At 45.6% G+C, this 17,039-nt stretch overlaps 1 protein-coding gene across 2 annotated transcripts in view; it reads right to left on the bottom strand.

Moving 5' to 3' along the window:
• Window positions 1–940: 940 nt before the first annotated feature.
• IGSF11 (immunoglobulin superfamily member 11) overlaps window positions 941–17,039 on the bottom strand; it is a 102,560-nt gene continuing 86,461 nt past the window's right edge. For both annotated transcript variants that reach the window (XM_050332147.1, XM_050332148.1), the window contains exons 2-7: window positions 8,371–8,534; window positions 6,994–7,201; window positions 6,053–6,208; window positions 4,905–5,027; window positions 4,523–4,673; window positions 941–3,771 (exon numbers count right to left, since the gene is read on the bottom strand). In XM_050332147.1, coding sequence (XP_050188104.1) covers window positions 3,321–3,771; window positions 4,523–4,673; window positions 4,905–5,027; window positions 6,053–6,208; window positions 6,994–7,201; window positions 8,371–8,534 — 1,253 coding nt within the window. In that variant the 3' untranslated portion in view covers window positions 941–3,320. The remainder of the gene's footprint in view (window positions 3,772–4,522; window positions 4,674–4,904; window positions 5,028–6,052; window positions 6,209–6,993; window positions 7,202–8,370; window positions 8,535–17,039) is intronic.

A 17,039-nucleotide genomic window follows, 5' to 3' on the forward strand; every position in this document is an offset into this window, starting at 1 on the left:
TAATGTCACATCAAGATCGCATAATCAAAACATGAACAATGGAAACACTAAGATTCCTATGACAACTTTCTGAAAATGGCAACACAGTCATCTTATTTACAGTAAGGTCCATAGCTGAAAACAAATTTACAAGAGTATTTTAAAGTAGATGTTGAAAAATGAAAACACAGTGCATGTGCAGCAGGGCTGAATTACCATTGCTGTTGGATCTGTAGGTTTCTTCTTTTAATAATCACTCTCTGAATACCTGGGGGATTTTAGAAAAGAAGCAGGGAAAATGAAAAGAGAGAAAAATGCTAAATCTTTGGCAAAACATCAGGTTGCCCTAACTAATAATAACCTTCTGTTAGCAGCTGTTGATACAGACTAAGAAGTGTGTGCTTGCCAGTCCCCTTATGCCCTGGAAGTGTGAATGCTTAGACACTGAAACCTCCCATGCTCTCTCTATGGGGATCAGCACTTCTGTTAAATTCCTGATGGTTCCCCCCATCAAACTTATCCAAAAGCCCAAGAAAGTCAGTAACTGCCTTAGATTTTGAACCTGGTATGGACATGCCATTTTTAAGATTGGAAAATCAATATACAAGCAAAAGTTAGGCATTTAAAAAAAAAAAATCTTCTGACATCACTCAAAGCAGCAAAGGGTCTCCCCTGCCAAATGACAGAAAATAAAACTTACCTTTGTCTAGAGGAGTAGAGACCTTCCACATCTGGGAAACTGTACCTTCAAGGGCAATGTGTCAGACTATTATGAATGAGAAAAACAAGTCTGTAGTACCTGGGCTCACCACCAAACTGGTTGGCCCAATAACATGCAGCTCTTAGTTGCATGGTCACTGCTCACTGCCAGTTAAATCAAGGATGAGTATTAATAGCCGAATTCGTTGTAGTTACAAAATCCGATAGGGGAAGGAAAAAAGCAGCAGCAGGCAGTCAGAAGTCCTTTTTTTATATGAATAAAGTTTTATTGAATTTTATACAATTAGAAAGAACAAAGAAAGAGGAGCAAACAGTCTCATGGAGGGTAGGAACCAGAAGAGCTTTCCCAGTAGAGGAGGGCACCTGCTGAGGGCAGTGTTCCTGTAAATGTCACACAGGGGTTGTTACAAAAGCAGAGAGAATGTGTCTGAGCTTTTCTTTGTTGTTTTTTTTTTTTCCCCTCCCACATTAGGGTTTCTAAAGCCATTCTTCTTCCCCCGTTAATCTTACCACCCAGCAGCAAAGTGAGCAGACAGGCAGGAAAGAGGACTGCTCCAGTGAAATGTGTGTGCACACAGAGAGCAACTGCCTGCCTGCACCACTATGGAGGTTTGCACACATTCTGGATGGAGCTGTGTAGAGGGGGAAGGAAGGGAAGTTGGATTTTTCTCTCTCTCTTTTTCTTTTTTTTTTTCTTCCTTTTTTTTTTTTTTTTTTTTTTAAGCAAAGAAGGCACAAAATCTCAGCCAAGTTTCAAACCTAGTGTTGCTTGGGAGCTCCCAACCTCCCAAAAAGCCAGTGTGTCCATATGGGAACCCAGCCCTCACCTCTCCCTCCTCCTCCTCAGCGTCTGTGCTTTCATTTGAAAAGTACTACTCAGGTAGAAGGCCCTGCCCAAGGTTTGTGCACTGCTAGGGAAAGTAAAGCTGTGCCAGAACAAGGAAAGTGAGAATGAGGAAGAATCTGTTGGTTTAAACAGACCCTTTTTCTAATGTGAGAACTATCGAAAGTCACCTGTGACTCCCCACATTGCTTTTCCAAGAGCAGACCTGTGAGGGCTCTGGTGCTTTTGGAGGTGATCATTGCTTTTTCCCGTGCAAGGGTTGGTGTTACGTAGGAGGGCCAAGACATCCATCCAGACATGGCCTCTTTGAGCCAGTGATCTCTAGGAGGCAAAATCCCAGCCCTTAGTCCAGCCCTCCAAATGGCGTCAGATTCCTTCAGAGGTTTCAACTCTTGGCTTTGATTAAGGCTATTAAGTTGCAATAGAAAAAAGTAGAGATGCCAGCCACAACCACCTGCCTGATTGGAAGGAGATGGCAGAGCCACTGGCAGATGCCACCAGTACCAAGTCCCGGGACATTGAGGGAAGAAGGGGAGGCAGAGATATAGCATGTGGGCCTCCATTAAGCCTCTGCTTTCTAAAGAAAGGTTTTTGGATACAAATCCTGCCAGCCTGTCTGTGCACATGGAAGAGCAGAAATGAAATCTCTGATGCCTCTGAAGGTCCCAAGCCTGCCATGTGCCCTTCATGCTTGCCAGCCCTGGATGCCCCGATGAGCAAAACCCACCAGGCAAACAGCAAAGCTGTGGGGTTTGAAGTCACTTCACCTAAAACAGAGCAGCCCAGGGGAGCAGATGCCTCATGAACCTGCCTGGTGCTCTACCACACCACCCTGCTCCTCTCTGCCTCCTGAATAACCCCAGCAACACCCCAAGAAAAATAAAAAGAGATGCAAGCCCTACAGCAGCAGCAGCAGCAGCAGTGACACACGGAGTGTCTCAAGGAAAGATGCTCACATGGCTTCATCTTCCACAGCTATAAATAGGGCTCTGGTGGCACCCCAACCTTATGCAGGAAAAGCACCCAGCCTGAGAAGGACCTGCATGTATCTGTGTATGTGTGTGTGTGTGTGTGTGTTTGTCTGCGTGTATATTGAGGTGGGAGAAGAACTGCAAAAAATAAAGACAAATTCTCCCCAGTCCATGCCCTCACCCAACCATCCGCTTGGCCAGGCTGGTGGCTGTGCCTTCATCTCGCCCCTCCAGCCTGTCTCCTATGCCCCCTCGAATCTGGCCCCAGTTCACTATTCTCCCTAATCTCACAGGCAGAGCCAAGACCATGGAGAGGGCACTGGGGCTGCTCAGCTTTCCCTGCCCAAACGCAGGCTGTCGTCCTCTTGGAACAAAAATAGCAACAACAACAGAAAAAAATTAATATATATATATATCTCCCCGAACCTCCCTGAAAGACCCAAATGGATGGAATCAGTCCCCAACAAAACCAACAGGAAATAAAAGCAAAAGTTCCCCCAAGGTCAGGTTCAGGAACACATCCCAGCTGGGGCCCAGCAGCCAGGGAGCATGCCCCAACCTCTCTGCTACTCTGGCCTTGGCACATCTGTGGTGTCCATCAGCACAAGGAGCTCCAACAGCTGTAGGGAAAGCAGCTTGGACAGGGCTGTCCCACCAGCTGGCAGCGGCCTCGAGAGGGGAGGACAGGGTGGAGAGGTAAGTGTGTGCCCCCCTGCTGCCTCGCTGCCTTTCAGGAAGGAGTAGGGTCTCTTCGCCCCACCAGGTATGAGAGGCTCCCTGCTCAGCTCTCAGCAGCTGACACGGTCCTACACAAGGGAGCCAGCCCGGCTCTGGGCGGGCACCATGACGGGAACAGCCCCGATCCGCTCCAGCGTGGCCTGACTGACTGCATAGGAACGGGTGTGTGGCAGCCGTGGCTTCCTGCTGACTGAGCCATTGCTCCGGATCACCTCCTGAGGGGACGGCGCTGTGCTGGCCGTCACCACCAGTGTCTTAGGGGGAGCCGGGGATGGGTGGCCGCCATTGGCATAGACGGGGCGGGCACTCGTGCTCCCTGAGCGGGAGAAGGGGGGCTGGTGAGCATCATTGCTGTTGCTGAAGCGGGTGAAGGAGTCTGTGGCGTGGTTGGCTTTGGGGTCATTCCAGTAGCGGCTGTTGTAGGTGTTGGAGGAGGTGAGGGTGTCGTTCTCTGATGAGGACGCATCAGCATGGAACGTCTTTGCAGCAGAGGAGCATTTGGGCGGCAGGTCATCCTCCCTGGGAAAGAGAAGGTGTGAGAGCACACAGAGGATGCTGCCTCACTTGCCCAACACCACCCCCACCACCACAATGCTGAGGTGAAGGACAGCACCAGTGTGAATCAAGTGTTGCTCCTTGACCTGTTTGCTCATCCCTCTACGCAGGACCCACCTCCGTGCACATTAATTGCTTCACATGACTATCACTGAGACAAGTGACCCATGGCCATGTGTCTAGGGGCAAAAAAAACAGTGGTTGTCACAGCCACTGGTACTTCACAGGCAGTCAGTATGACTGTACAATCAATGAAGCTGATCCTCAAGGGAGCTTCAGGATGCTACCAGAGGGAAAGCCTGTGACTGTAACTCCAGAGAATATCACAGCTGTATCTCCAGAGCTTTTCAGCTATCACTGTCTGGTGTTGTGGGTCAGGATTTCAACCATGTCACTCTCCTATGGAGCTCACAACATCAAGTCCTCTCCCTGTTGCTGGCAGAGGGATTGGAATTAGATGATTTTTAAAGTTCCTTCCAACACATGTGATTCTATGAAGCCAAGCTCTCATTGAAAGCAATACTGAAAACAAGATGTGTTGTTACCATTCTTCATTTTCTCTCTCAATTTTCTGGACATATATGGACATCTTCCCCTGACCCAGGGCAACATGCCCAGGATTAGCAAGAATGAGATTTACAATTTCCTCCCTGTCAGCTATAGCTTTTGCTGCATGATCAGAGGTCCCCTGCCACCAACTTTCCCCCACCCTTACCTTATCTCATTGGGAATTTCCTCCTCTTCTTCTTCTTTGTGTTTATTTTTCCAGTAGAACAGTGCCACAGCCACCAACACGATGCAAACAACAAGCACAACGGCGCCCGTGGCCACCGCTCCTGCAATCAGGCCGATACTCCGTGGGTGGGCTGTGGAAATGATTGAACAGAGCATGGAGAAGAAATCAGGGATAGGCTGTGGCCATCCATGAGTATTTGAAGCTACTGTGGCTTGGGAGGGGGGAAAGGCAATGTTCCCATTCCAGGGCACAGTTATCTTCTGATAGAGAGGCACATGGTGGCTCACAGCAAACATTGTTACACACTTTACTGTCTCAAGACAGAAGCTGGTGGCCAAGCCTCCCCTGGCAAAATACTTACGTGCAATAACTTGCAGGTCCAGAAGGCAAGTGCTGGTTCCAATGGCATTTGAAGCCACACATTGGTAAAGACCTGAGGACACAGTGCTGATATTTCGGAGAGTGACAGTGCCCTGGACTTGGTCTAGTCAGAGAGAAAAGAAGGATTTAAATCCCTCCCCCCCTTGAGGAAAACCATGAAAAGGCAAAGCCAGCAAATAGAGAATTTCTATGTGAGACTCTTAAGAGAGAAATAAATTAGGAAATAACTTTGAGATGGAAGCATTGTGCGTGCACAGACACACACAGAGACAAGATTAGGTCTTAAGGAGCTTACACTAGATGTTTCTTTTTCTTCTGACAGATGAATTTCTGCAAATGAAAGCTTGGCATTCTCAGTATTGTGTGAGAACAGGGAAGAAAGAGATGTGAAATACATATATATATATATATATACATGTATATACCCATGTCTACTAGCTAAATTCAATCTTGCTCTGCAGAACCCCTGCTCTCCCATCCCTGGGCTACCCACCCCCTGCTCTGCTAATTTTCCTCATTCCTGAATTACATAAAACTGAAAGCTTGCATATTCTTAAAATACAGTCAGATAAAGGGCAAAAGTACAGCTATCACTTGATCAGGACACCTAGGCTAAGAAATTTTATGGATGGGACTTGAGGCTGGGAAATACCAGTTTGATCAGAGCCTTGCTTTTACACACATCTGAAAAGCAGCTCTGGCAGTAATTTATTGGAGAACGGTGGCCTCAGTGTAAGAAGCTGTCAGTATTTTCCTGAGATGATTCTGCCTCTCTTCTTCCAGTTTCCATTCTGTGAGCCTTTCATTTGGTTTAAAATGCAAGTGAGTTGGCAGCCGAAATTTCCAGCCACATGCCAACATCTAGAAACCACTTTCTCTCTCTCCCATCCAACTCAATCCTCGTTCTTCAGTGGGTAACATGTTTCTGTACAGAAAACCCCCGTGATCATTTAAGTGGCCTCTGTAGGGTACCTAGTCCACTATGGGCTTTAGGAATCTTCGTTCTGATAAAATGAGCATGCAAATGATGGCAGACGCTCTGTGAGCCATGCCACCTCTGGCAGCGAAGACAAAGGAAAGCCCAGGCTGTCACCTGGGAAATAAGAGGATAATCAACAGAATGAGCACCTTGTGTGGCAGTTGGGGGCAACTTGGGAACATTGTCCAGTTTCTCCCAGAGGTATGTTGGCCGGGGAATGCCTTCTTCTGAGTTGCAGGTCAGTGTGATATCGCTGCCCACGTCCAGGGACCCCTGGATTCTGCAAAGCGGGGCAGAAGGAGGAACTGCGAGAGAAGAGGGGAAGGTGATAGCATATCAGGAAATATAACCAAACAGTGGAGTGCAGGCTCACTCTGGACACGTGCTGCTGGGAAAAGCAAGGACACTGGCACGAGTTGACAAAGGGACAAGACTGAGGCAGCAGACAAGAACCCATTAAGGTTTAGGGGGTGACAATTCACACAAAGATTCCTGACCCACCAGCCCATCAAGGTTACAGACTTTCACAGGACCCAGCTCTCTTAGATCTCTCCCTTGAGAAAAAGGTGATCATTTCTGTCTTTGAGACAATAAGGATGGTGAGAGCTAACAGAGCTTCAGACAACATTTACTGTGGGTGGGTTTTGCCTTCATATCCCTTAAATGGCACTCACTCTGAAGTATTTAAAATCAAAGGGAGTATCCAGAACCAACTGCTTTCATGAAAAGGAAGCAAAGATCTAAAGTAATCATCTTCTCCTGTTGCTATGCACAAAACTCTTACAGTCCCTTCAGCTGTTCAGGATGCCCTTGTACTTTTTTCATGCTTCTTCGCAACTCCATATCACAATTCCACCACAAAAACTCTCTCCACCTTATTTTAAAACTTCATTATGTGCTACCCGCATATGAAGTCTATATGCCCTACAAACTCACATAGTACCCAAAAGGCAGCCCATCCCTCACCACAGGGTGTCTATGGGCTCCAGTACATACACTACCATATTGCTCTGTTATGATACACTGCCATGCACAGAGGATCCCCTTGTCGCTGTTCCTCCCCTCTCCCCCATAATACCAATAAACACACCCAAGACAGTAAGTCCAATGACTCCAATATTCCTGACGCCTCGGTCGGGAAGATTGTTGACCAAACACTGGTATGTGCCAGTATCCGATAGCTGAGTGTTGTTGATGAAGATGGAGGCACTGGTGGTTGGCATTGTCACAGCAAACCCCACTCGCCCATAGAACTGAGGTGCACCACCAAAGATCTGACCCCCTTGGTAGAGAATAACCTAGAAAAGAAAGGAAGGCTCAAACAACACTCTGCAGGAGCTGAGCAAGGAGGAAGAACAGCAAGCAAAACACGGGCTTCCAAAGCCAAAAGGACAAGTTACTAAAAGATCTCTGAATAAACAGACCTCAATATACATCCCAGAAGAGGTGTTTTTTTCCAAAAGTGGAACACACTCTGTAGCCCATTTTATGTCAATAAAAATGTTCACAAAGGTAACAGGCCAGAAGGATACCCAAATCTTCTGACATAGCTGGATTGGTAATACCAGTCTACTTCATAAAATAGTCACTACCCATCTGGTCAGGGTTGATGTACAGAAATAGAGACCCTCTGCAGGTCAGTGAGTACTTTGCTGAAAAGCATCTGCACAGTGGACAGTATCATTTTGAGTCTCAGTCAGTAACATCCTGCCATGATTTGACACTACTTACTGAAGATCTTTGGGATGAACTGAATGACAGGCATTGCAACCTTTGAACCTGCACAGCCTTCACCAGTCAGACTGTACTCAGACCAAATCCCTGAGGAGCAAGTACTCTTCAGCGCTGGTTCTCACACTGAATACAAAATACAAGGAGGGCAGTGTGACCCAAGACAGATGTATTTCAGAGAAATGGCATTCTTCAGAGTATGTGGGCAAAAAACAGGCCAGCAGATCTCAGGTTATGATTCTTGTGCATACCATGATACACTCTCATTTGCTCATGTTCATAAGAATGGACTTGCATAAGCAACAGACAGTGAGAAAATAAGGAAAGTTAAAGGGGTGATGAGTCCTATGCAAGGTTATGTGTTACGGGACATCTCACATTGATTTCACAGGTTGAAGGCTGCATCTGCTCCCAGGTCCTCCAAAGACCTGGTTTACTTCCCCTGTGCTCTTTTGAACACACAACCCACTAGAAATCCAGGGCAGCAATACAGTATCACATACACCTGCCCCAGTTGTACACGCAGCCAAGGCAGCCAAGGACACAATGTGCATCCATTAACAAAGTATCAAAGAAATCAGATTCATGTAAGATCCGGAGGGTATGTTCAGCAATGAAGGGATAATGAAATTCTGGGACAGCCAGAGACTCAGCATTGTGAAGTGTATACATCCAGAAAAGGGTAGGGAACAGGAAAGCCTCAAAGAAATACATGCTCCAGTAAGAAAGGACCTACCTGTTGAGGTTGGTTGGCATTAGAAAGAGGAATGACCATCCAGATGACATTAAGGTTGGTGAGAGCAGCGTTAGTGGTGAAGGTGCAGGGCAACACTGCTGTCTGGCCTCGGGCAACCTGGATACTCCCTGAACTGACGGAAACCTCCAGAGGACACACCAGACCTGGAAAGAGAAGGACACCCAGTTCAAGCGTTTCAAGAGACAGACACACAGTTCAAAGCACTGCAGGTGGCCCCATACACTTGCAGGTCGCGACATCGGCATCCTGTTCTTACACAACTGTACCTTACCAGCTACTTAAGGCTAAAAATAATTATATTCCTTCCTCACAGATCAGGCTGCTCTCATACAGACCTTTTTCACAGGCAAATGTAGATAGGTGATCCTTTAAAGTAAGAGCACTTTAGAGTCTATGAAAACAATTGGTTTGGCTCTGGTGACAGGGAAAGAGGCAGAAGAGCAGCTAAGCTGTGGCTAAGAGATAATGAAATATGTTTTCAAGTCCATCAATCTTCATGATACCTAATATCAGTGAAACAGAAAAGGAAACTGCAGTCCTCACCAAGGTGTAAGAAGAAACACAGTTCTTCCCTGACTTCTATGCCTCGTAAAGTCCAGCATGACCAGAAGTATTTTAGTGATATTTTTAATTTAAAGGATTAAAAGCCAAAATATTTTCCAGTCCAGGTATTTCTATTTAGCTGCTGAAAAATGACTACTCGTGGAGGAACTCATCAAATCTCATTAATTTTCCCAACATTTCCACCATTCACATCTTTGCTTTCCACACAATCTGGACAGAGCTCAAAGCCTGATAGTCCCAGCTACTCAGTACATCAGCTCAAGCCTGCAGTTTTAAGATTGCAAGTCACACAGGAAAATCTGTCTTTTCCTAACATCAAAATTGTATCAAATGAACCAAGGAGTTTCCACCACCATTTTGAGTAGCACCAAAATTCTGTAAAATATTTTTCCCCACAAAATCAAAATACAGACTACAAAAACTATGACTTTATATGATAGCTCACCATCTTCTTGTTCAAAGCATGTGAAAGGCTACTGGAGGAGAAGGCAAGGAGTTTTTAAGCTCCAAGACAATATCAGAATACTGCAAACACCCAGGTGCAGTCTGTGGACGACCCTATCCTCTTGCTGACTCCAGGAAGGGCTGCCAGCAAAGTTTTTATTTTCTGCCAAGACGCACTGGTTTGCTGAAGGTGCAAGTTTTCATGAGAATAGTTTTCTATCTGAACTACAAAGAAATTGAACAGACTAATGTCTGAGAAAAAGCTGAGTGGTCTCCCCCATGCTTGTCTGCTGAGATCCTTCCCACACTACCTTAAAGAGGTGGGGTTGTCAGAGGCTGGAAGTGCAGACCTTCAGACGCTACAAATAAAATTTTCTAGCACTTGAACAGCCTACAATGTGTTCCAGCTTTGCACTGACTGCTCTGGAGCTGCAAGTACTTTGTGAATACTCAACCACCTCCTCTGAACTTCTATTCCTTCCTCCATGTCTCCCACCTCCACAGCCCCAGGCAGTTCAGGGAGGCTCAAAAATGCTTCAGAATAGAGCCAGACAAAATTCCACTTCAATATCTCCAAGTGAAATTCACAGGTTTCTTACTTTCATTTTGGAAATTTGCAGGGAAACATTTCATTGCCACTGATAACATCTCAGAGAATTAGGTGGCTGGATGAGGAACAGCTGGTGAAACCTTAATCCATCAATCTCCTATGCAAGGCTCTCAGCAACAAGAAGTAAATAACTTGAAGGGCCAGTAATAACCATCACCCTTATTACAAGACACCTGCCTTCCAGTTGCATCTGTGGGCAACATTCTGGGAATGGATTTGGACTCCTCATTTTCTTATGGCTGGCCAGGCAGTGGCAGTAGCCCAAAGCCCAGAAGTGATCCATGGCAACTTTGGAGATGTTTCTTACTGAATATGACCCTGATAAGGAATTGTTTTCTGCAGGTCTAAATCTGAAGGAAGTATTGCCATGACTACTCATCCAGTCTGGCATCATCCATGTGCTAAACAGTGTGCAGGGATTCACAATGTTTTGAACACTCATTGGATTAACCTCTCTCACCAACACGGTGCAGAAAGCTCTTCTGCCATTTTTGGCATAGATTTAATGAGAAGCTATCCACGAGAGGAAAATTATATTCTCATCTGATTTGGAACAGTAATATGTGTTCTTCAGCCCCATCCCTTATTCCTTTCTTTTTCTACCCTCTAAGAAAAAGCCACACATTCAAAATCTTGTCATTCAAAGAAGGTAATACTTAAATGTGAGTATTCACTAGGAATAATTTACTGGAAAAGTTAGACTTTATAGCTAGCTTTGCAGGGTTAGTTACATCAATCACTCAATCATCAAGATGATGAGATTTTCATACCTAATCATCCGCTTGCTACTCCTAATATTTATTATTAGTTGATTGTAAACATCCTGCAGGATAATAAAAACACTAAAATAGAACATACATAATTTAATCACTGTAAAAATAATTTTCAATACATTTGAGGACTTCCCAATCTACTTATGAACAATTAAAAAAAAAAAAAAAAAAGAAGGAAAGAAAGCACATATTCCTTTTGCTCTGCCAGTACCCTGCTCTCATCCTGCAACACCCCATAATCTTCTCCCCCTTTCAAAGCACCACAACATCCCTTTTAATTTAAATGGCATGGAGCAAGGGAGTAGTAAGGAAGAGCTGAGGTCTCCATTAATTTCTTTTGCCAAGGGGAGCTGCTTTGAACCTGGTTTGCAGGATGGACACATCCACACACACACCATGCTGTCCTGTCTATGTCTTCTCAAAGCAGCTGGCAAACCAGCTCCTCAGACTTACCTTTGCCTCGTGCATCCCAGGGTTGTTCTTTGGCCTGGGATGTACACAAGGCAGGCGGCACCTAAAAAAAAAGGACTCGTTTTGTTACGCTAAGTGGCACCTGCAGGGCTATGGCTGGGGAAAACACACACAACCACTTCTGACAAGTAAGCTTAGACAAGGGAACGGGAGAGTCAGGAGACCAAATGTAGGCAAAGTCCTCTTCCACCAGCATAAACAGGGAGGTGGCTGGTGTGTTAACACAGCACTGCGGGGGCAGTACTGTGACACGACTTGTCTCCCAGGGAGACAGCTGAAAGAGCAAAGATCAAATCTTCTTCAAAAGCAACAGCATCTCAAGACTACTAGAAAATCTAACACATTTACACGTGCACTTGTCCATCTATGCAAGTATCTGCGTGACTGCATCCTTCTACACCAATACTCATGGCCCAAAACACAGATGGATGCACACAAAGGCACATACACTTATAAACCTGAATGCCTGGGGAGACACCTAGTAGAAAAATTCAGCCAAATGATACATGTTCAAACATTTCAAAATTAGGAGTTGCAAAAACGTGGCTTTACATTAATGCAAGAGGAGGGAGGCAGGGAAGAGAGGGAGGAAGATATTTCAAACTTAGCATATCTATTAGGATAAGGATTTTTCAATGCAGCCTAAGGAATGAGAAGTTGAATTCCCTTGAGTAGATATAAATGCAAATATAGATATATGCACACACATACAGCCCAGTCTACTGAGTCAAATTACACATAAGAGGTCAGAAAAATCAAGCAAAGGATGTTGCAAAGGGTCTCCATTTGCATAGTTACACAATCCAGATATTTTCTAAGCATTCAGAAGTTTAATGACTTTTGAGAGACAAGGAATCGATCACCACCAAATCGTCTCTCAGAATTGGATTACAATGGCCATTATACCCTCTCCTGTATATGCAGTCTCCTTCTTACTTAGTAATTAAGCACCCCTGTAACCAGCATGCCTGGAGGAAGAGCAGGGTACACCATTGTCAGCAGAAAGAGGAATGGGCCCTTCCTGTACGTAGGACACTTTGATCTTAGCTTGATTCAGCAAATGATGTTCTCCTTTGATCCCAAGGCAGCAAGCTCCCATCACTAATTAGAACAGATGCTCCATTTTTCTGTCCCCTCTCAGGGAAGCAGTCAGCAGAACAATGTTTTGGCTGCAAAGGCACTTTTAGAATTTCTTCATATTTCCAGGATCAAGTATTATTCTGGCAACAGATCACTGTGATTTCATTTTTGATGGCTCACCTCTGCTTTTCCAAGTGGCACACTCAGTTCCCTTCCCTGCCTCCATGGAGGAGTCCACGTAGTTAGTTCATACAACATGACACAAGCATGTAGGACACAGTCCCACCATGACCATTTGCCTCCCTGCTGGGTATAAAGAGTCAGATGTTGCCACATGTTTGCTATCTGCCTTATAAGGGTTGCAAGCCTCAGAACCTTAGGAATATACCAGACACAGTGAAACTGAATGGCACAGGCACATCTTAGCACTTGACTCCTTCTAATTTGGCTGAAAATGTTCTCTGCTTCTGCTCACTGCCACATCTCTCTGCCAGAGATCATCAGCAAGACCAGCAAGTTACCTTGGCTGACAGCCCCATGAATGAAATAAGGACTTCCACCGTAATCACATCACTAGGCCAGATTGTAACATGAACAGCCAATGCACAATCACCAGTCCATATCACCATGACAGCAAGATGGTCGCAAACCACAAGGCCCACAAGGCTGAGACTTTGCCTTCAGGAATCACTGTGGCTTCTTCACCCTGTTGAAGCTGTGCTAAGGGCAAGTCCTCCTGTACTACTGGATCACACCCAGCACCTGGTTTTTAGAGGCAAATATGGTCACCACTGGCTGGGTTGCAGTATAGTGCAGTAGAGACTGTCTTCCCCCACTATATTTATCTTCAGAGTGTTCATCTTCCAGGACCTCAGAAAAATAGAAGTTTTTTTTTAGGATCATTCATATCATGAAAGTCAAGTTCCTGCCTTGCCTCACCTTCTGAAGGACACTCTCTACTTTGCAAGTACCCCCTAGAATTGTTGGTAAGTCAGCAGCTTTTGGCACCTGATAGCAGCAAACTCCTGATACTCAAAGGTAGAGGCTGGAGTACAGGTTCACTCTGCTGTGCTGTCAGGTCAGGGAAGCAAACAGGCAAGGGAGGAAGGAGGGAAGAAGGTGTGAAAGGGATAAAAAAACCCCTCAGCTGTGTCCATTCTGCATCTCCAGACTTCAAGGGAAAACATGCAGAAACGTGTGTGGCTGGGGGGGGAAATGAGAATAAAGATTCAAGCTCTACCAGTTTGCATCTGAAACCCAGGGAATGGCTGGAATGACTCCCCCCTGTCCCAGTGCAATTAGCAATCCTGTTGCCACATGCTGGGGAAGATACCTTTGGCAATATGACATTATAGGTCCCTCATTAGAGAGGTAAAGATGAGGTCACACAAAAGTTACAAGAAAAGGGTAGAAACACAATGTTCCATCTGGCAACTGCAGGCTATGGAGGGAGAAACTGCAGAGCAGTCTCATTCCTGAGATGAAAAGAAAACACAAGTAGCTGTGCCTTTGGCCTGCCTCACATAGAATCTTTGAGTCTGGGAGCAAAGATACCTCCTGTGCCAAAGTAGAGGAATATCTCCCACCCCAAATAAGCTGAGGTTCATTGCCGACTCAACACACTGAGCAGCAGCAAAATCTACAGTCCAGAAAGGAGAGATTCACAGCTGCAGAAGACAGTGACAGATGTTGGCAATACTTCTGTCACAGGACCTGCTTGTGCAGCAACCATTCAAAAGCCCCTGAAGGAGCCTGGCTTGCAGTTGCAAGCACTGATAACACTGAAGTTATCCAGCCTGATATGACAGCATTCAAACCGGCTGCTCATCAAGCTGCTTGAATACTGGTCTTGCCCATTCTCACCAGGGACTGAGCATCCTACTTCATTCCAGATGTGCTACAGTTGCTAGTTCAGAATCTATCTAACCAAATGCAGTGTTTATCTAGTCTAGTATCTGAAGGCAGCTTGCAGTAGACTCCACCCTGCTTGTAGAACTGACATCACCAAGCACTCAAATGGAGCACATATCTGGAACTTGAGCCCTGCAGCATTTCTTGCCAAGAACCAGACCAAGTGATCTGGCTACGCATAAAACTGGTAACACTGACCCTTCTTCCTTGCCATTTATAATCTCATCTGAAATAGACAGAAAACTAGCAGGGAAACATCCTGCTGATCACTCCACTCTGACCTCAGCTGTTGACCTGGTGAGCAGCAGTCACTACCACCCCTGCCATCTTCCCTTTTAGAAATAGGTTTTTCTCTGCAGGCCTGTTGGGAGGATGATTTCAAACAAATCGCTGACTGAGATGACATAAAGCATATCTCCCTGTGCTGACCTCCCTAACCTGCAGCCATAGGCAGGATGAAAACTGGACTTGAAACCAAAAAAAGGCAGGAAAGCTTTCAGCTGTACATACTTCAAGAATGATTCCAGTTCCCTTCCATGTCCTTGTCAGAGGAGCTGGACCAGCTATTGCAAGGGTAGAAAAAGGGCTCTCATGACACACTGAGGGATTGGATTCCTTTTCCATTTCTGGCACAGACTCCCTGGGTCCTGCTGAGCAAGCCAGTCAGCTTCAGGTATCCTCAGTGGGTCCCCATTAGTGTGAGGTCCTCATGTGTTCAGGTTTAGACCTGCAAGAGTTTGATTTGCTGAACTGCTGAGCACTCAAACCTGCTAGGGAAATCAAGAGGGGCTGTGCTCTCCAGGTAGCAGAGATCACACAATGTTAAGCTCTCCGAGCATCTGAATGGTGCTTTTCCATCAGATCTTAATGGTTCTGTTTAATTAGTCACAGTCTTGAACTGCAAAAGAGTTTTCTGAAGTGTGAGAAGAACATAATGTTAGAGCAGCTTGCTAATATGTGCTGAGTGGGAACAAGAACCCAAATCTGGTTTACAGATGCAGTGTCAGGGGGCCAATGACCCAAATGGTCTTTTCCAATTCTGGATTCCTGCTGTGCTCCCAGTACAGGCTTCTCGTACGTGTTTCTATCAAGCGTTGCTGAAGCTGCCAGGGGAGCTGCCTTCTTCACAGCTCCTGCTAGCTGGGATGGATGCCTTACATCTTTGCTGCCCCAAGTGCAGTACTGCAGGCAAGTTAGAGGCAGAAAAACAACTGCATTGTATTATAGCAAGATTATAAAAATACAAAGGGACATTGATGGGAACAAAAATAGCGTCAACAATGACATTACCTAGGATAAAACTAATCAATCGCTGTGCTCTGGGCATGCATTAATCCCCTTTCCATGGTTTAGTGTTGCACAATTAAGTACATTATGGGAAGTTTAACACTTCCTGCCGATGCATGCAGCACTGGCTGGAAACAGAAACTGCTGCGATCTGAGCTGGCAGTCCTTGAATGTACGGCATTCACAGAGGACTCAAGAAGCAGCTGCACTACTGAGGATGGGGAATTTTTTGCTTTAGTAGATGAGCAAGGCCAGAGGGGACTCAAGGGGGAACAGAAACTCAAGTGCTTGCTCATAGCTTCCCTGAATTGAGAGTAGAGGGATACATAAACCTATTTCAGCCCATTCTGTGGGACCATTTGGTGTCAATTTTGTCCATTCCTAGCTGTGCCCAGAACTGGAGCCATCAGTGACTCATACCTCTGGGACTGAGGTGGATAAATCAGGAGCATGCAATCTGTCTACAGAAGGTGGCTAAAGGCCACAATGAGACAACATACCCAAAGTACAGAGTGGTGTGTCCTTGCAACAGGGTGCCAGTCATTTCCTTCCCTGCTTAGGTCCTCCAGAGATGCCTGAAGCACCATTTTCCAAATCACAGGCATGGACAAGGGGGAAAGCAAAAGTTTAGCTGGGCACAGAAAGGTATCTTCTTATTCTTTGTCTTCTACAAAGCTGAGACTGGCAAACACAGTTCCTTCTCCTTCACCCCTAGTCCTGTCATAGCTCAGCTCTGAGGAATCCTTCTGCAATAACTTAATATGTTGTCATCCTCTGCTATTTTCCTTGTTGCTCACCACAAGGTTATTTTGCCCCAAAGCCAGCAAAAGCAGAAAGGAAGCTGTGCCTCCCTCTCACAGCCAGGCACAAAGCAGCATAACCTGCTGAGGAAGGTGTAGGGACAGGTTAACTTGCTTTGCTGTGAAAGGGGAAAGCTGCATTGCAGACACACTGTCCTGTTCTGCTCACTGCTGTAGTGAAGGCATCATCCAACAGTAATGAATGTCGAGGGATGGAAGCATTTTAGAGGACCACAGCCAGTTACTTTAGCTGAAGTGACTTGGAGATGAAAGCTTATCAAATGTTCATATAAGCACATTTAAGGTGAGAAGCTCGGCTTGAGTTTGCAAAAAGCCTGCAGCAATAGCTCAGAGCTGCAGACTTTCCCATTCATCTAGCTCAAATGCCAACTTAAACCTCCCACATCCCTCCTCTTAATTATCTTACTGCTTGTCACAGCACACCAGAAAGGAAAATGCACCTTTTACACAAAGATTTTTACCTACATTTCCTAAAAGAGGAAAAAGGTACAGAATTGACTGAGAGCAGCAAAGGCATACATTGGCTTCATTTTCCTGAAGCAGGTTGGAAAACCTCAAAAGAGCCAGCTCTTAACATTTGGAAAGCACCACCATGGCCAGTCATTGTCTCTGAAACCATCCTCAAGCATCCCCATAGGTATCTGTAACCACATCTGAGGACAGATGAGCCCAAACATGAAAAATACA

The sequence above is a fragment of the Myiozetetes cayanensis genome, unplaced genomic scaffold, assembly GCF_022539395.1.
Source record: "Myiozetetes cayanensis isolate MyiCay16 unplaced genomic scaffold, myiCay2020 scf5-8, whole genome shotgun sequence".
NCBI lineage: Eukaryota > Metazoa > Chordata > Aves > Passeriformes > Tyrannidae > Myiozetetes > Myiozetetes cayanensis.